The 20,709-nt window shown below is 45.9% G+C and overlaps 1 protein-coding gene across 2 annotated transcripts in view; it reads left to right on the forward strand.

Annotated features, from left to right (window-relative positions):
* EIF4E1B (eukaryotic translation initiation factor 4E family member 1B) overlaps nucleotides 1-11,474 on the forward strand; it is a 28,104-nt gene extending 16,630 nt beyond the window's left edge. The window contains exons 5-7 of one of the 2 annotated variants that reach the window (XM_073620464.1): nucleotides 101-214; nucleotides 2,262-2,401; nucleotides 11,259-11,474. In XM_073620464.1, coding sequence (XP_073476565.1) covers nucleotides 101-214; nucleotides 2,262-2,401; nucleotides 11,259-11,373 — 369 coding nt within the window. In that variant the 3' untranslated portion in view covers nucleotides 11,374-11,474. The remainder of the gene's footprint in view (nucleotides 1-100; nucleotides 215-2,261; nucleotides 2,402-11,258) is intronic. The other variant, XM_073620465.1, reaches the window with a different exon arrangement.
* Nucleotides 11,475-20,709: the final 9,235 nt, after the last annotated feature.

Raw genomic sequence — 20,709 nt, forward strand, 5'->3', positions numbered from 1 at the left:
AGAGACTGTGTGAAGTTGGAGTGTTAAAAATGTATATGCTAAACTAAAAGCAGAATGTTAGTCATTGCTGTAATGCTGTTAAGTGTAATTTCATGTGCAGGATGGCATTGAACCCATGTGGGAAGACAGTAGGAACAAAAGAGGGGGGAGATGGCTCATCACTCTGTCCAAGCAGCAAAGACACAGTGACTTGGACACCCTTTGGCTGGAGACGGTAGGTGTGATAGTGCTGTACAACAACCTTGTCTTCTTTAGTAGGGTGCAGTAGCCCATGGATCCAATTTTAGCACTTTTATAGTCCTTCAGTATTAGATGGGTGTGGTAACTGGAATGTTTTATTTGTGTGTATGCTATAGTGTTGACTAAGAATGCAAAGACTCCCATGGTATGGAAAATATCACTGGCCAATGTGAAACTGGTGACACATTGTGTCCTTGTCTGCAACTTGAATGTAACATAAATGTTATCTGTTAAATTGTTCACAGTTGCAAAACAGAGGAATTGGTGCAGGTTCAACTTTTAAGTTTCGGCCCAGTCAACAGTTTTGACTGCTTCTAATTCTTATACTGGTTTTTGCAGCCTAACTAATTTGTAGCATCGCTGCCCTACCTCTCCACCTTGTCCAATCAGAGATTGCTTTTGCCTTCGTTCAGAAAACAACATAAAGCATTCTCTGAATGGCGCTATTACCAAACAGCTGACCTCCTGTGTTCACAGTGCAGAAGAGCAGCCGGTACCCAGAAGCAAGTGTAGATCACTGGGGTAGTGGTGTCTACTTCAGTGATGCTTCTAGAGCAGAGGTAGGCAATCCTTCCCTTTTTTTTTTTTTTTTTTTTTTTTTTTTTTTTTTTTAGTAGTGAGAAATGTTTTAACATCTTGCACTCTCACACCTCAGATCTATCTATCCTTAAAGGCACACAGAGTGCAGGAGTTCAGTAGTAAGTGACGCAAAGGTTCAGGAATCGTTTCAACAAAGTTCCCAGAAGCTCAACAGTAATTTCACAAACCCTCACCTGATTGGAGGGATTTCACTGATTGAGAAAACCACAATCTGAGATTGGTAGTGGCAGCCAAGAGAGTCATCTTCCTCCAGATGGTGGGCGGGGCTAGCAGGACTGTGATTGGCTTTAGCAGTGGCCAATGTCCTACTCCTCCTGGAAACAGAAACAGGAACCCCTAACAGAACTGCACCAAATCTCTTCCCCCATCACAAAAGCTGACGATCGCAGCTACAGTGACGTTGGAGAACCAAACAATGTTTCCCATCTTTTACAATGTGTTGGGGCACAGTGCCTCCCCCTCAGTGCAGATGTGGTGTGGGGAACTCTGAAATTGGAATGCATTAGTGTCTCACTGATATTTCCCTGCGGTGCTCTGCTGATGGGGAGGGAATCGAGTGCTGGCAAGAGGCTTTGTGTGCCGGGGTTGCCTACCCCTGTTTTAGGAGCATCAGCCAAATATGATGTGTGCATAGTTACTTGGTCCAAGCTGAACCAATGTATCCATGTATTACATGCCGATATCTGGAAAATGGTGCAGACAGAAGCATGAACAAAATGCCCACCTATTCAACATCATTCAGATACTTAAAGTTTAGCTTCACTTTTATTTATGAAAAAACATTCCCCTCTGGTTGACCCATGTATATTGCAAGGATTTTAACAAACTTTGTTTCAGATTACTACTTCTTCTTCTTCTTCTTCCTTTTTTTTTTTTTTTTTTTTTTTTTTTTTTTTTTTTTTTTTTTTTTGGTTCTGAAGAAATCCCCTGTTTCTGTGTCCATGTGGGAAAGTCTAATGGAAGTGATTTCATAATTATCAACCAACTGCAGCACCTGCATGGCTCTAATGAGGAAAGCTGCTGGGCCTGCGTCCCTTTAGACCAAATTTCCTATTGGGAGTATCTCAAAAAAAAAAAAAACTTGTTGCAGGGGATGCCTGAAATCTGACTTGGGACAGGCTTCTGGGAAGATAAGTGAGCCAATCGCACAAGCAGGACATTTTTAATAACATTTAATTACAATATGACTTGTGTCACATTTTGTATATATGCTATTTTTTTTTTTCTATGTTTGCTAGGAAAAAAACAAACAGTTCGGTGCTTTCCTATAGGATTTAATGAGCTGATTGCTGTATGAACTTCTATACAAAACCTACACAGCTCATCTCCCATGTACCCAAATGTTCTGTACAGAAAGCTTTTCAGATACATTGCTTGCTATCTACAAAAAAAAAATCCATATTTCACCATTTTATTCTCAGCTGCTTTGTCTAATTGGTGAAGCTTTTGATGAATACAGTGAGGAGGTCTGTGGAGCTGTAATTAACATTCGTGCGAAAGGTGACAAAATAGCACTCTGGACCAGAGAGACGGAAAACAGAGAGGCTGTCACTTACATTGGGTAAGTCCTAGCTCCGTAATCATTCTTTTAGATCAAATATTTAGAGGTAAGCCTTAGGCCCTGGTTCAGAATTTGCAGCGAATCCTGTGTGGTTTCCACAGCACATCAAATTGAAACCCGTTTATGTGAACAGCTGCGGGTGTGTATATTAAGGACTTCCCTGTAACCTGTTCACAAAACACAATGCAATTTGCAGAATTGGATGGCATGGGTGTGAATGCCATCCAATTCTGGTGCAGCAAAAAGGTCCTGCACGATATTGATGTGGTGTGATTTGAGCCATACAGAATGGCTCACGTCAAACCACATGCGATTCTCTGAGTGGTATTTAGTAAAGGTACGTAAGTGGTATAGTAAAATTCTTCATTGCCAGTATTGTAATAATATCATTTATACTTGCATAAACCTGTTTATAGATTACTGCACTCAAATGTAAAACCAAATAGAAAATTTTACAACTCTGTACTAATCACCTGTATTACTGATCTTTACTCTGCTGCATTGTTCAAGCCAATAATGCACCTCATTTCAAATTGGTAAAAGAGGCGTGTGGGTTGAGTTGTTTTTGGGTCCTCTATGCCAGTGCTGGTGTCGGTGGTCTCTATGCCAGTGCTGGTGTCGGTGGTCTCTATGCCAGTGCTGGTGTCGGTGGTCTCTATGCCAGTGCTGGTGTCGGTGGTCTCTATCTCGGTGCTGGTGTCGGTGAAGGAGATAGCAGTGGAGAAGCCAATCAGCAGGCATTGCCAGCGCAGGATGAAGAGCACCCGGCCCACCATGGCTGAGGATCAGCACTGGACTGGGCTGGGATGTCCTGAACCCGCAGTGGAGCCCTGCATAGGTGGGGGTAATGGCAGGGTGGAGGGAGGGGTCAGGGGCTGTCAATCATAGGTTGGCACACTGGCACAGGACTGAGCTGCCTTGACTGTGGCACAGATTATCCAGAAGAAGGGAGTGGAGGGGATGGGGCAGGGGTGGAAATAAAGGCAAGTGGCTGTGGCTGAGGGATGCTAGAGGAGCAGGGGTGAGGGGTTGGCTCTCTCTGATGATAGTGGTGGCTGGCTGCAGAAGGGGTTGTGGCATGGTAGATGTGCCTCTCCCTGCAGCTGGAGCCCAGAATCCTGACACCTCCGCACTGATTGACAGCCCCAGGGCGGCTGGACACCTCTTCAGCTCTTCTCTCTTCCCTCCACCTTCTATCGGCTCCAGTACAGCCCTGGCGAGGCTTCCTCCCCGGCGGGACCCTCCGCTCCCTCTCTGCTTACCAGTCAGGCGCCGGATGACTCCTCCGGGTGTGCTGGGATCACTCAGTGGAGCACTTGAGTGGGAGGTGAGGGGGGGCGATCTGCAGCTCCGGAGCAGCGGGAATATTTGTATTGTCCGGCTGCTGTAATGAGTCGCCTCCCCTTCTCCTCCCCCGGACAACACAGTGCTTGCCACGCCTTCTCCCCAAGACACAGCCACAGCTCCGTCTTCTCTCTCCACGGAGCTCAGGCAGCTCTGGTGGCCGGAGCGCAGCGCCACCGCAGCGGCATTGTTTGTCAGCAGAGGTGGCTCTGCAATTAGGCAAATTAGGTGATTGCGAGGCCCCTGAGAGTGCGGGGCCTTAGGCCACCGCCTAATTGGAGAGCCGCCTCTGAGCGAGTCTGAGACTCGGCTGATCAGAGTAAGGGGTCAATCCCGACCCCCTTACCACGTGATCAGCTGATCATGTGATGTAAAAAGGCGATCACCGGTGGCTCTCGGAGGGACATCGGTCCTGATCAAGGAGGGCTCCCGCAAGCTCATCCACCTATCAGTGTCACCAATCAGTGCCTCATCAACGGTGCTGCCCATCAGTGCCACCTTATCTGTGTCTATCAATGCCCACCAGTGCTGCCTCATCGGCGCATATCAATGAAGGAGAAAAATTGCCTGTTTGCAAAATTTTATAACAAACTATGAAACATGATTATTTATTTTTTTTTCAAAATCTTCATTCTCTTTTGCTAAACAAAAAAACAAAACCCCAGCGGTGATTAAATACCACCATAGGAGAAAGCTCTATTTGTGTGAAAAAAAGACTTCTACAGGAAGACAGCCATGCAAAGAAAGGCATCCAGCAAGACGCCACATCTGCATGTGTAGGAGTGCTGTCTCCTATGGCAACAGTCTTTAAACAGTTCCTAACACAAACGTAACAGTTGCTTCACTTATAGTTCTTCAGCCCACCGAGCTCCCAGTCTCTATCACACTAGACTAGATGATTCACTGCCACTGAATCCAGTGAGCTCCTCCAATCTCCACGGTAGTATCTTCCTCAAGCGTCACCCTGCTTCTCTACGGAGTCCCTAGCTTGGCACTCCAGATACTTCTCAAGCTTCGCCCCACTGGCCTGATTCTTTACTGTGCCTGGTTGTTGAGGATACTACTCTGGTACTTTCTTCAGCTACTCACTGTGGTCCCTAGTAATAATGTGGTTAGTCCCTTAGTGGCGACAGCTTCCCCTCTACTGCCGAACACAATAGGTTCTCCAGCTGGCAGAATTGTCACTTCTGGTTGGACTGCAAGCTTCAATCCCAACCCTGTGCTGCTCTCTTGCTTCTGGATAGGCCCTTGGACAGCCTAGCAGCCGGATGTGCCTGGGATAGGCCTAATCTCCGGCCTAGCAGCCCGGGCAGTACAACACACATCCACCCAGACAGCTGTCCAAGTGGTACAGAACCCTGATCACCTGACTCCACTCAAATATATAGGTTCTCCCAGCAGGCCAAGGGATTTTTTTACTGTTCTGGCTGGCTTGAAAGTGTTGTGTATTGTTTTGTCCATGTTTCTTCTCCTCCTTTAAAGAGGAAGTAAACCCTGCAGGAAAAAGGTTTCCAACTTCCCTGCAAGACCACGCATGCTCGGAAATGAAAGTATACAACACATTACATCACTTTGAAGTTGTATTCTGCCGTATTAGAATTTTCGTAAGTTCAGTAAGCTCTTAATTTTTGATATGGAGATTAGCCTGCAAAAAAAGACTATTATTCGTCCGATCGTCTCATCGTGTGTACAAGGCTTTAGTGCTGAAAGTATTGAAGAAAAAGTGTGAGTGTGGCGGTTCTTTAATTCGGTGGTCACCTAAGACCTCGCAGGCACCCTAATTTACCTAATGCATTACCCCAGTCTTGAGGTGGGTGTGGGGTTCTTCGGGCACAAGGTGGGGCCTTCCTGCCAGGCCTGGCTGTATGCTCAGCTAAAGGTCTGGTATTGATATTGGGGAGACCTCCACCCCACCCCCCTCTCATTTCCATTGCTGGCTGTTCTTTGGTTAACATTCAGCTGTCAGAAGGGAAACCAGCTATTAAAGAGGCCAGTGGCCGCCGACTCTGAAAATTCACACCTGAACCGTATGTGGAAGTAACAGCTGCTTTGGAAATTCGCAGTGAAAACAGATGGGGAATTCACACCAGATATGTGTGAGCCTGGCGTAAGACTTCTGGAACTCCGCCCACCAGCCAATGAGGAGTGACGTTGCATCAACACACGTCACCCCATAAGGACCTAGCTAGTTCATAGGATTTAAAGCATTTTAATATATACTACTTCCTTTTTTTTTTTTTTTTTAATACAATTAATTTTTGTCGCTTGAATTTTTCCCGTTATGGGCGTGAGTGGGGCCTCATGTATTCCTAAGGCCTAGAGCCGTGTGTGTGTGTGTCAATTCACATCTAACTTGACTTCAATATTCTAAAGCCTAAACCATTTTTTTTCTCTTGGTCATCTTCCAGGATGGCACACCTGAGAGATGAGAGGCTCCTCCCTACAGGAAACGCAGTCAATCGACAGCTGTTTTAAGTCGTTCCCCCCCCCCCCCCCGATCCTCAGTTTTTGATGTGTTTCTCCCTACACAGCGAAACTGTTTGTTTGTTTTGTTTTTTTTTTTTTTTTTTTTCCAAATGACCCGAAGCCTGGGGCTGGTGGTCTCCCCCTGGGAGCCGGACCAAATGCCTGGGAAGGCCTACGGCCACATCACCCTGAAAGCGAAAGAGGGCGCTGCCTGCCCGATCTCGTATGATCTCGGAGGCTAAGCAGGGTAGGGCCTGGTTAGTACATGATGGGCCTCTGGGTCTGGCCGGATATATTTATCCTTCCTGGGGGGTTCCCCTATCCTTAGGGGGGGCAGCAGAAACTGGAAGAGCCCCCCTGAGAGCTGAAGGCCCCTGGGTGGGTACAGTGGTGTCCCCAGAACTTCAGGGGCCTTTTCCTGTCTCCCCTCCCCCGCCATTACCTGTCCAGGTGTCCGTTCAGACAGGGGTGCTGGCTGTCGGTTCTTTCCAGGGCCCCTGGTAGCTCGCGTGGGCTGCTGGGGAGGGCGCCGCCTGAACGACCCATGTTCTTACCCAGGAGGGAAGGCTGACAGTCAGCAGGAGCAGGCGCCCACATCCTCCTTTCGAGGAGGCACCAGTTCACTACGGTGGATGTCTGCCTAAACCACCTCAGAATGCAATGAGGAACGTACGGCATTGCCCCCCCCAGGTGTATATACTGATTGGCAGGACACAGCCTAACCTTGTAGCTCCCTACGGGGACAGCAGTTGGGGGGGCACTTTGGTGGCTATCCTCCTTGCGTGTGGACCATAAGGATGGAAAAGCAAGCCTGGTGGCTGTGGCAAAAGGGGAAGACGACAACGGTGAGTACTTTCTTTTGCCTTGGGAATTTAGCTGCAAAATCCCCAATACCAGCCAGATGGTTTCTGGGCATTTGAGATAATCTCCCCTGGGGTCTGGATTCAAATAGCCCAGAAGCTTCTGCTAAAAACACCAGCTACAGCTCCCTCTTACATCAGAGATGCTGTATGGTGGACAAATGGTGCACAGGAGCGAGTGTGCCTAAACCACCTCAGATGGGAAAGAGGTAGGTAAGGCATTTCTTCCCCTTCCCCCTGTATTTACTGAGTGGTGCAGTGCAGGACCTGGGGTCTGTATAACGAAATAGCCCAGAAGCTACTGCTAAAACCACCAGCCACAGCTCCCTCTTACAGCAGAGACACTGTGGTTTTCACAACAGTAGGTTGCCAGCCTCTCCCTACATGTCCGGTTGTGGGACATTAGTAGGGATGAATAGAGCGAAGGGGGGGGACCTGGTAGATACAAAGAGTTCCTTACAGGCCAGGTATACCACTGAACAATTTATGGATTGTGCAATGGTTGAAGGATTCAGGAGTAAGCTCTCCTGGTCAGCAGGTGCACTAGGTTATATGGCCCCATTAGCCCAGCTGCTAGGAATCTGAAGTCATAAGCTCCAACCTCCCACTCCACCTTTTACATTGTGGTTATATTCTAGTGCAGGAGGTAAGAAAAACCTTTTTCTTGGTTTGGGCTACAGGCAACTCAGTGACAGATCTAAAGGCGATTTACCATAAATCGCTTCCTGTATCCTTTAAGGATTTTCTGTGCAAACATATGCAAGAGCTAGATACATGATTGCTTGTTTAAGGCCTGCAGGTGGCTATTTTCCTCCAGGCTAAATTGGTGACCACCTCTTCTAGAGGCTGTCCTAAATTGGTCTCTAGGGCTGGGCTCATTGAGACTTTAGTTTCTGATCAGCCCCACCTGTGTGTGAACTGGCCAGCGTTTGCTCAGTCTACGGAGGTAAGGTAGGACAACAGCTACTATAGTAAGGTGTCTAACCATTTTAGGATTGTTCCTTCGCTGGGGGTGAAGTGTTAGTATCTACAGCCCAGGCTATGCCTAGGGATCAAATAGCTTTGTTTGGTTATTACACCATGACTCCTCCTTGGTTGCACACCAGTAGACCTCAGTAGTGAAGGTTTGTCCTTGCTGGGATGTTTTGTGGCACAGCAGAAATACACATTGAGATTTGTGACATTTCTGCTCATAAGGGGTATATTGCTGTACATCAGAAATACCTGCGACCTGTGTAATCTTGAGGTCTGTGGATCCAGAAAGCAGGGCCTGCTTGGTGGCGCTGCGACCTGGAGTTGCACAGACACGAATGGTTGCCATTGGAAGCCATAGCGTATGACTTTTCTCTTGCGTTTTTGCGGTTGCAGGTTGGGTCGCACAGGTGTGGGAGCCCTAAGTTTTTATCTGTCCCTTCTGGTTGAGGTTTTGCTACACAACAAGAATAGACATCATGGAGTTATTGCCTTACTTTGCAATACACCAGAAAGATCGCAGCTAGGAAGGCTGTCTGTTTTTATGTGGCTGCACAGCAGAAATACTCAACATTGAAGCTTGTTGGTGCTTTCTGTTTCAGATTCCCTTACCTTACTGCACTTCAGAAAAACACAATGCTGCAGGTTGCTTGGGTCCTTTCTGTGTTGGTTCTATGTGACTGCACTACAGAACTGCATAACAGAGAAAAGATATTGTCTTGTGTGCCATATTGATCTTTTAACTGTATTTGGTGGTTCTTCAGAAATGCGCAACATAGAAGTTTGGGTCTTTCTGTCTTATATTTATGGCCCTGTTTTGCTGTACATCAGTAAAACTCCACCGTAAAGAGGGCTCCCGTCCTTTATGTATATATATATCAGTTATGACCTAGCTAGCTGCACTTCAGAAACACGCAGCATTTAGGGTCGGTTCACACTGAGGCAGCGCGACTTACAGCGCGACTGCCTCAGGCGACCCAGGACACGAATCAGCGGCGACTTGCGAAACGACTTCTGTATAGAAGTCAATGCAAGTCGCCCCCAAAGTCGTACAGGAACATTTTTCAAAGTCGGAGCGACTTGCATCGCTCCGATTAGAACGGTTCCATTGCACAGAACAGGACGCTACTTGTCAAGTGACTAGGTCGCCTGACAAGTCGTCCCAGTGTGAACCGAGGCTGAGGGTTTGCGTGTGTCTTAATGTTTTTACATATTGGCTGCACATCAGAAAACCAGACTGTGAGGACTGTTTGTCTACATTGAAGTTCAGATTTGGGTCTCTCCCATATTTGATATGTTGGTTTAGCTAGCCACACTCGGATACACATTATTGTCTATGCTTGTGTCCTTTCTGTCTAAATCTATTGTGCTGTGTCCACAATCTATGATCTTTTTTTAATTTGTGATATTAATAATGCATGTATTACCTTTTTGTATTTCAGCCCTCTTTTCCGTGGAGGGGCCAGGAGTTCTGGCTGCAGACGTCACATGTCAGAAAGCCTCAGCCCCTTGCATTCAGGAATGCTGGAACCATTTCCTAGGGCTGAAGCCCAGTAGGGTTATAGTACACTGGAGGAAGGCGATAATCACCCTGCTTAGTAAGAACTTGAAGTTCTGTTCAGAGGAGTATTATGACCTGAAGATGAAGTATAAAGATGTATACCCGACCGAATAGTTTACGGCTCGGTGCATGGCCTTCATCTCACCCTTCTAGCAGAACTAGATGTAGCAGTATAAGTGTTATACTCCTGCTATGAACTTTATTCTCCTGAAGTAGGCACTGAGGCGTAAGTAAAGCCACAGAGTGGGCATGCCTTAAACCCAGGGATCAAGCCTCGGTTAATCTATTACCCTTAAGTAGGCTTCCCTTTAGTCTTTGCTGATGTAAAGATAAAAATGAACAAAAAAATGGTTGTCAGGGGCCTACCTTTTTTTGCAGTTTTAATTACCTGAACAGGGTAGTGTTAAGACAGGCCCTCTTGGTGATCAATGTAGTGTCCTTGTCTTACAACACAGGTCTCCGATTTAATCTTTAGGGGTTCTAAGTAGCACCTACAGGCACAATAGGCCATGGTTGTTAGATGTGTGAGACAGGCAACATTGCTAACCTACAAGTTGAACATGTTTTCTGATTCCATCTTTAAGAGCCCACTCCACCTAGATCCTGCATCCGAAGCGGAGAAGGCAGGGACATCGGTGAAGTAGACCTGCAGACCAGCCGCATGATCCAGCTTTAATACTTTCATCAAGCATATGGAGTGGAGGTAAAACTCACTGCAGAACCAAGGTCCGCCAAGAGGGTCTTGCAGTGGTCCCACCCTATGGTAGGCCTGAGGTACTTGATTATCCTCTCAGGTGTGCCGTCCTGGAAGATGACTACGAGAAAATTGACAGTTACTTACCGGTAACTGTTTTTCTAGGATATCTTCCAGGACGGCAGGCCTACTTCCCGCCCGTTGGAGGAGGGAAAATGGTAGAACACTAGAAGGTGAGTGCCTATGAGGAATGCTTTCCCTTGTGAACCAGGTTCAGGAGTTACTTCTCTACAAACTGAGGATCAGGGGGAAGGGTGGGGACCTAAAACAGCTGTCGATTGATTGTGTTTCCTGTAGGGAGGAGCCTCTCATCTCTCAGGTGTGCCGTCCTGGAAGATATCCTAGAAAAACCGTTACCGGTAAGTAACTGTCTATTTATTTATTTTTTTTAAATTTGTTACTTGCATTTGACATGAGTCCCCCGCGCCCCCCCCCCCCCCCCCCATGTGCGCACCGCATTACTACTCTCCTTGGGGCACCCAAAGGTTTCCCAGGTCTTTTATAATCCTATAGTGTGTGTATACTATGCACACAAAAAAAAAAAATTGGCCCTGTGCCGCTAAAGTGTTCGGGTTTGGCTTGAAGAAAAGGTGGCAACCCCTGTCAGTCCCAGGAACAGTATGCTAAATGGTAGCTGGTTGGTTACACCGCTGTGAGGGTAGGGAGGCAAATAAAACCTCTTCTGGACAAGGATACATGAGGCTCACCAGAGGAATCCTACAGACCTGCCAATGGCCAGTCTGCCACTGCTTCTTTATCTGGTCTAATTAAACAAATGTGCAGATTATGTATATCCAGCAGGTATGACTGAGTTCATTATGGGAAATGAGATCTGATAAAATGACCTAAAATGCTACTGTCTTTTATTTTAATTAGATTTTTTTTTTTTTTTTTTTTTAGCCGTGTTTATAAGGAGAGACTAGGCCTGTCTTCCAAGGCAGTCATTGGTTATCAAGCACATGCAGATACAGCCACAAAGAGCAGTTCCCTTACCAAGAACAAGTTTGTGGTGTGAAGACTCCTCATACAAATCTCAATTGTATGTTGTGCACACATTTTTTCATTTTTGTTGTCGACAAAAGAGCTTTAATTTTATGTTCCTTGAGCAAATAAAAACACAAACAAAACTTCTGGGTACCCTTTAATTTTTTTTCTCTTTGCATACATGAGAAGTATACATAAAAATGTGATCTGATAGACCAGATACATAAACAAAATATCTGGACGTATACATGTTCAGGAACTTAGCCAGTATTAATGACACAAAAAATTGTCTCTTTTTATATAGTGTCTCCATCCAATGAATGAAACCTGTCATAAGGTGTCCATTGTGGAACACATATATATGAATGTGTGTGTGTATCTATATCTCTCATCTCAAGGTTTCAACAGTGTTGAATATAGTTTTTTTTTTTTTTTTTTTTTTTTTTTTTTCCCAGTATGGTTTTAAAAAAAAAAAAAAAAGTGATATCAATAGCCTAATTTATTGAGACCCTGCCTGCACTTTGGACTACTAGTGACATGGAGCAGGTTGGCATGCTCAAGGGCTGCACCACTGCCTGCCCCCCACATGCAGAGGGTCCCTACAAATGGCTGAAACGAGGGGGAGGGGGGCGCACGCCTGCCCCGAGTGACACATCTAGGGGGGTGCTGCCCCCACCCGTACAGGGAACCGCTGCTCCAAGGGTGTCGTTGCCACCCGATCAAGTGTAATGGACAGGCAGGTCTCCCTCCTATCCCTGCCCAGTGCCCAAATGGCTTATGTCTTTTCTGCGTGAGGCATCCCAGAGAAGGGGAGGCTTCGAGAGAGAGACCCTGGGCTGGGGGGGTGCAGAGGAGGCCCTGGGCTGAGGAAGGGGGGGGGGGGTGCAGAGGAGGCTCTTAAGTTGGGGTGGGCTGTAAAGGAGGCCTTGGACTGGGAGAGGAGTGCAGAGCCCATTGACTAGAAAATGGGGGTTGGTGTGGCAAAGGACCCTGGATAGGAGGGAATACAAGGCAGATGCTGGACTAGGTGAGGGGGTGCGTGGAGGTCCAGATTATGAGAGGGGGTGTCTGGAGGCCCTGGACTATGAGAGGGGGGTTCGTGGAGGCCCTCTGGACTAGGAAAGGGGGTGCCTGAAGAACCTTTCAGCTTCAGGGACAAAGAGCCTGGACCGAGGAAGAGCCTACCTGGGCCCTGGAGAGTGAGTTCACAACATAAATGGGGGACATTTTATCAATTGTTGCAAGTAATGCCAAACAGGAGCAGAGAGACAGGTCTTGTGATAGATTTATTAAAGGAGAAGTACAGCCAAATCCTGTTTCGTTGTACTTCTGTTGATTACATCAGTTTGTTTTGCTCTCCTGTGACTAATTTTCAGCTTACAGCGGGCTTAACCCTTCTCTCGGCTAATGTCAGTCGGTCCAGGCTAGGGAAAGATCGCACTCATATGGTTTGGATCTGCTCACATGCCTGGACCAGCACCCAGCTCGGCCTCTCAGCGAGCTGCTGAGAGCCTGAGCCGGCCACTCCTGTCCCCTCCACAGCCCAATGTTTCGGTGAGAACTGAGTGATCGGCTGTGTTTGCTTGGTTTTCAGCCTTAGAGCAGGCGGGGGGACAGATGCAGCATCCCCCTAGGTAAGTATGATTCATACAATTCTCATACTTCTCTTTTAATTGCCCGACATCTCCTCTTTCCTGCTATCTGGCCCACATGACAGTTGAGCCTCAAACATATGGAGCATATGCGTCCATGCCCAGTGTGATGGCCGTGTACCGCATGGGGATACTTGGTGTTTGGTGCAGGCAGTCCAGTCAAAGTCAAATTTGACAAAGCAGCTGAATGGACCTAGTCGAATGTCAAAATTTGACATGCAGACAGGAAGGGATGCATGTTTCCGAATGCACGCTGTCTGCATTCAGATCTGTGCACCCACTTATAGATGCAGGTAGATGCAGAACCAACAAAAAGTGACTCAGCATACAGGACCTGTCTCAGCGCCTGTCTGAGTCCTTTGGGGAATTTATCAAAACTTGAGCAGACAGAATTTAGAGCAGCTATGCGTGGCAACCAATTGGCTCATAGCTTTTATTTTTAAAGCTGAAGATAGAAGCTGATTGGTTGCCACGCACAGCTGTTCCAAATTCTGACTGCACCAGTTTTGATAAATTGCCCTCACTGTGTTTTTGTTTGTTTTTTGTTTTTTTTTTTTACATTTCTTACTCCTGACTACAGCATTCTAAGTACAGCATGTTCTTTGTTAAAATGGTTGTAAAGGCTCAAGCTTTTTACTCTTCATGCATAAAGGTAAAAAAACCTTCTGTGTGCAGCAGCCCCACCCAATTACCTAAGCCCCCTCTCAATCCAGCGATGTCCACGAGAGCCTTGCCTGTGCGGGGACTCGCTCTCCTGATTGGCTTGTGGCAGCCAGTGGCTCCCACTGCTCAGTCACAGCCTGTGAGCCATTCAGAAGAGGGAAGGAGAGAAGTTGAGCCATGGCTCTGTGAATACACACAGTGCTGTGGCTCGGGAGCGTGCCTGGTTTGGTGCCCCCATAGCAAGCTTCTTGCTGTGGGGGCACCCAGCAAGTGGGTAGGGCCAGGAGTGCTGGCAAGGGACCCAAGAAGAGGAGGATCCAAGCTGCTTTGTGCAGGAAAAAAAAAAACACTACACAGAGCAGGTAAGTATAACGTGTGTGTTTATTGTTAAAAAAACAAACAAGACTTCAATATCACTTTAAGGGTAGCTGTGTAAAGTAAAGGTTATGCAAAAGAACAGTTTTATTTTATTAAAATGAGCATATTTAGGTTTTTACTGTCTGCTACATACTTGCTTGTGGCTTGTCCAGCCCTGGGTGCCAGATGTGCTAGCTACGCCACTGCCTACAAAGCCATAAGTTCAGCTGTTCATTGTCAGCATCACCACCTACATACTGTGGATGTAATATGCCTAGCGGCCCAGTCCGTTCTCAGATACAATGGTCTTCTGAAGCCCTCCTAAGCGCCACTTTGGTTCTGATGTGCCATAATCGCGAGTGCCTGTCTGTTTCCCAACTATTGTCACAATAGCGATGTTCTATCATCATATCGTCAATATTGCTCATTTACTGCCACACTTTTTATAACATTTGGACTGTTTGTTGCCTGTACATTTGTATATAATTGCATACCTCCCAACTTTTTGAGATGGGAACAAGGGAGGCCTCTTGGCAAACATATGTAAGCACAAGACAAACCGCCTGCCACACCCCCTTTAAAAGTGAATTCTACACAAAAAAAATAGTGTGTGTATACATACTATCGTCTCTGGATTGGTGCTCTCAGCCAATGACAGTGCTGACAGGAGTGTTTTGGTGGGGAGCTGTCCCCCTGTCAGAACACAATAGTACAGTAGGGCAATCGCTGTTCTAACATCGGATTGTTAGGGTTGAACAAAAAAAACTGACAGCTTAGGTCAGAACCGCTGTACTAACAATCCAATGTTAGTACAGCAATCTTCCCTGCTGTGCTATTGTATTCTGATGGCTGGGAGCGCTGATCGAGAGCCAGTCAGCAGACCTTTTTTGGTCGTGATCCTTCGACAGAAGTCAGCTGTTCGGCCGCCTTCTGTTTGACCGGCAGCCATACACACGGGCTGAATGTCGGCCGGTTTGTCTGGTTATAAATACTAGATATAGGAAGGAATGAAGGACTGATTCAATACTGATCATTAACATCTTGTTTGTGTTACAACTGGCCACGTGGTGTGTTTGTGTTTGGGTTTTTTTTTTTTTTTTTTTTTTTTTTTTTTTATTTATATGCTATTTTTTAGGAGCATACAGAGCTGCTGATAGATGTAGTCCACAGATTTGCCTTATTACGATAATTAAGGACACCATGGGCCCCACGCCCCCTCGGGGGTCATATGCACCACACACATGGACGCCACTGTGCACTTGCAAAGTGCACAGTCTCTTAACCTTTAGTAAATCAAACCCTGTGTTTCCAAGTCTGTTCTTGATCTGAGGTTTGAAACGGGTTATACACCAATCTGTTATTTTTATGACCACTAACAGGTTAAGTGAATAATTGATTGTTTTGTTGCAATGGCATCTGACAGTCAGTAGGATATATTAAGTAGCAAGTAAACATGTTGTCCCTAAAGTTGAGGTGTTGAAAGCAGGAAAGATTGGCATTGCAGTTTGTGTATAAGCCTATAAAGATGCAGACTGGTCAGGGTGCTTGTGCTGACCCATGTTCACTGCCATAAGCTCCTACAATGGACATGTAAGCATCAGATCTTGACCACGGATCAATGGAAGAAAGTGGCCTGGTCTGACGAATCATGGTTTCTTTTTGTGGATGGCCAGGGGTGTGTGCGTCCCTTACCTGGGATAAAGATGGTACCAGGATGCAGTACGGGAAGAAGGCAAGCCAACATGTATAGTGTGATGCTTTGGCCAATGTTCTGCTAGCAAACATTGGGTCCTGTTATTCATGTGGATGTTACTTAACATGTACCACTTACCTAAACCTTGTTGGTGACCAAATACACCCCTTCATGGAAATAGTTTTCCCTGATAGCAATGGCCTTTTTCGGCAGGATAATGTACCTGCCACACTGCAAATATGGTATGAGGAACACAACAATGAGTTTGAAGTGTTGACTTGGTCTCCAAATCCTCTAGATCTTAATCCATATCTGGATATTAATACATATCTGTGATATGTTCTGGAAAAGCAAGTTGATGGAGGCCCCCCCCCCCCCCCCTCACAACTTACAGGACTAAAACAATTGGCTACTGATGGCCTAGTGCCAGATATCACAGCATACCTTCAGAGGTTTAGTGGTGTCCATGCCTAACAAGTCAGGTTTGTTTTGGTGACAAAAGTACGACCTATTTTTTTTTAATAAGTGGATGGTCATAAAGTTATAGTTGACTGGTGTAGATGACATGAGCAGAGTGTGCAGCATTTTACGTTAAAGGCTAAGTTCACCTTTTGCTTAAAAAAGACTATACAGTCATGGTGCCCCAGCAGGAGAAAAAAAAAAATCTGTGCAGCTTTTAAAAATATTGCTTAAAGTGCAACTTAACTTATCTGTTATGCTGAGTTCCCTTATTTAAAAAAAAAAAAAAAAAAAAAAAAAAAAAAACCATACTTGCCTGCCTAGCGGATCCATCAGTCTCTTGTTGTGATCTGCTGTTCGAGTGTCAGAGCCTCCATTTTGGTCCTAGTCAGCTGGCAGCCTCTTCCAGGCAGCTCAGCTCCATTGACACTCTGTGAATGGGCTTCTGCGGCTTCCTGGGATATGTGACAAGGTTATTTCAGGGGGCTGCTGGAGCATGGCATGTCATTCTGGCCAGAAAAACAGTTACTAGCCCCTCAAAAAAAAAACAAACAAAAACGTGCAAAAGTCACTTTTGTGGAATATAGTTCAACATCCATGTAGTTTCTGAACCTGTGGCACCCCTAAAGCCTTGACAAAAATCTCCCAAATTATTTGACAGTTGTATATTCGCACAGGATCCCTGGTTCTTTTCCCCTCTGTCACAGAAATGCTAAGGATCCCAAGTTTCACAAGAAGGTGCTCTGGCACATCGCGATGTCACCCTTTACAATGCAAAAGCCAGGAATAAGGTAAGTATTCTTTCTAACTTTTTTTTTCTCCCCTTCTCCCCTTTTTCCCTTCCTTTTATTAAAAAAAAAAAAAAAAAAAGGGAAGAAGGGGAGAAAAAAAAAGTTAGAAAGAATACTTACCTTATTCCTGGCTTTTGCATTGTAAAGGGTGACATCGCGATGTGCCAGAGCACCTTCTTGTGAAACTTGGGATCCTTAGCATTTCTGTGACAGAGGGGAAAAGAACCAGGGATCCTGTGCGAATATACAACTGTCAAATAATTTGGGAGATTTTTGTCAAGGCTTTAGGGGTGCCACAGGTTCAGAAACTACATGGATGTTGAACTATATTCCACAAAAGTGACTTTTGCACGTTTTTGTTTGTTTTTTTTTGAGGGGCTAGTAACTGTTTTTCTGGCCAGAATGACATGCCATGCTCCAGCAGCCCCCTGAAATAACCTTGTCACATATCCCAGGAAGCCGCAGAAGCCCATTCACAGAGTGTCAGGGAGCTGAGCTGCCTGGAAGAGGCTGCCAGCTGACTAGGACCAAGATGGAGGCTCTGACACTCGAACAGCAGATCACAACAAGAGACTGATGGATCCGCTAGGCAGGCAAGTATGGTTTTTTTTTTTTTTTTTTTAATATAAGTGATCACATTCCCTTTGTTCTCAACTGCATAAGAGCTGGGTGGGGAGGAGAAGCAGCTGTATACTAAGCTTCTCAGTTAAAGGCTGTGCGGGGGGGGGGGGGGTGTGTTAGGACAAATCTGATCATTGGAGGAGAGCAGGTTGAGTTCCCAGCACAGCTAGAGAACTGACCACAGTGTGTTCTCATGCATAGTGTGGTCCATTTTTAATAGGAAAGCAGAGGGACTGTCAGGAACACCAGGGATTTCACACAAAGATTGCAATTCAAAGAGAACAGGATACTTTTTTTCATACAAGTACATGGTACAGAAGGAAAATATCAGGAATATGAAATACTGGGGTAACAAACCCTTTAAAATCAGTAGTTTGGGGCATGTTTTTAACTCTCCTCCAATTCCTAGTAAAGTAGTCTACAATTGATAATATGGACAGCACATTGGGGTTGATTAACTAAAGGCAAATCCACTTTGCACTACAAGTGCACTTGGAAGTGCAATCGCTGTAGATCTGAAATGATAGGAAGCTCTGCTGATTTTATCATCCAATCATGTGCAAGCTAAAAAGCTTTTTTTTTTTTTTTTTTTTTTTTTTTTTTTTTTTTTTTTTGCATGTCCACCTCTGCACTGCAAGTGCACTTGGAAGTGCAGTCGCTGTGGATCTAAGTGGATTTGCCTTTAGTAAATAACCCCCATAGTGCTCTTCAAACTTTCAAAGGCGTTTGCTTCGTGTTGCTTTGCTGCGCTTCAAAAATGAAGCTTCATATGGAGTTTGGAAGGCGTTAAAGCATCTCAGCTGTTGAAGTCAATGGTATGCTATACATTTGCAGGGAGTTTTCGATTTTTGTGGCGTGATTGCAGCGAGTTAGGCTTTGTTCACAGCAGTCATGAAAAAAAAAAAAATAGGTCCTGGGGGTGCATTTTGAATGCGTGTCAAACACACACACGGCGTTTGGAGAGCTTTTTTAACTCTCCTTTTAACGCGTGTTAAAAATAATGCAAACTCAATGAACAACATTAACTTTGGCTCTATAGATGTTTTAAGTATCAGTATTTTGAGCAGGTGTGAACAAGGCCTAAAAGAGAAAACATAAAGACTTGGGGCCTTCAGCCTGTGGGCAAGCACAACTAACAAGCCCTTTAATGGTTGCTTTAGGTTCTGTGAGCTAAAGAAACCCTCATTGACTGGTGGGCATAGTGAAAGGTGGGTAAAAGACATTGTTCATTGTGACACCTTTTCACACATTCCAGCATCAGCTGGTATGCAACTCCCAGCCCTTTATCACAGGATGTCTTCTAGCTTCTTAGATGGTTGGTGTTGGAACATTTCTCTCTGCCATATTCAGCAACCACCAGACCCACATGACAAGTAAGACCAAAAAGCTTTGGTCATACTTCTCTTAAAGCACAACCCTTTTTTGGATAAAGTGGAGAGGGGTTAGAACCCTTGTCAGGTCTTTATTGCTGTCTGTGCGCCACAAAATAGAATCACTCTTTCCATCTGTCCTGTTTACAATTATCACTGAACGTGAACGGAAATCCCAAAATGTGGGTTGCCACCAGAGCAGGAGTAAGGCAGAAATCTTCCAATGGGGACAACCAGGAATTCCCTCACTTTTGAGGGATTTCTTGTTTTGGCTATAGAACAGGAAGTGAAGGAAGATCTCCCCAATGGGATACAAATAGCAAAAAACAAAAACGGACAAGGTTTATAATCCTCCCTAAGTGCTGGTTCACACTGCTGCGATGTGGGAACCTGTAAATCCACTGTGGGTTCCCGCATCGCATGTCTCCCATTGCCAGTTCACACTGCCCTATACGAACTGCTGGAAGTGTCAATTAAAAGTTAATGATGCCCCTAAATCAGTTTGCATATGGCAGTGCGATATGCAAATTTGGACAGAAATCAGATGGCATGGGTGTGCACACCCATACCCATGGGCATCCTCAGATGGGGGCAAGGGGGGTCAAGTGAGAGATTGGGAGACTGCAGCCTTGAAAAAAAGCTGAGGGAGTGAGTGCTACAGGACAAAGAAAGAGGTGTGGGCTGGGCGGAAACCAGAAAGAGCCACACTGCAAAGTGTCACCAGAGAGAGAGCCACTTTGCCCAACGCCACCAGAGAGAGAGAGACTGAGCCACTGCCAGGGTACAGACATGCTACACTACTGACCATGATCGTCCAGCCGGAGGGATCCCTGCTGTAGTTTCGCTGGGCTGGTTAGAGGACCTGTCCGTTATCCATTATTATCCTAGGGACTGTACTACACCTGCTGTCTCTGACCATGACAATGTGATAATGACATTGTCGAAAAGGGGCGGCGCATGGGTAACCCTAAAATGATGCCCCTAAAAAAAGTTCTGCGGACACCCATGCCATCCGATTCTGCTGAGGACCAAAAAAAGGGTCCTGTGTGAGTTTGGCCGAATGCGATGCGAATTCGGCCATACGGTCTATATGGCTAAAATTGCATTGCACAGAAATTGCATTTGATTTGCAGTGCGGTGCGAATCACATCCGATCTCAGACACCGCTGCAGTGTGAACCAGCACTCGGATTGTTCTGTTATGCAGCAGCCCTTGCTACCTCTCTGAAAAGTGATCCATGATAGAACCCTGAAAATGCCAATCCACCAAAATGCAACTGAGTGCATTGCATACAATTGCAGGATGGCTGTAATGTGGCTGGTTTGGAGACTCAATGAATGTGACATGCGGAGTAATTTTTTCTGTGGCTCTGGCATATGTACAGCCCTGAGAAGCTGCATGCCCCCTTTTAGGTCGATGGCAAAACTACGGCTCAACTGCCTGCTTTTTCAACTACCTGGCTGCCCCTGCCCATATATACGTTGCGACTTTGAAATGGTTTACTGGGATTATGGCTGAAGGTCCCCATGAGCCGCTGGAGTGTTTTGTGAGAGGGGATGCCCCCCGCCCGCTAGTCTCCGGTGTTTCCTGGGCTTACCATTTGTTGCAATTCACCCAATAAATGATCCGGTGGTGTGACTGGCTGCAGTAGATACTCTTTGCCTCTAGAGCCTTGGAGGACTGGAATGAAGTCACTTCTAGTCAATGCTGAAAGTAAATAAATTGTGTGTGTGTGTGTGTGTGTGTAATATAAATATAAAT

Source organism: Aquarana catesbeiana, linkage group LG03, assembly GCF_042186555.1.
Source record: "Aquarana catesbeiana isolate 2022-GZ linkage group LG03, ASM4218655v1, whole genome shotgun sequence".
Lineage (NCBI taxonomy): Eukaryota > Metazoa > Chordata > Amphibia > Anura > Ranidae > Aquarana > Aquarana catesbeiana.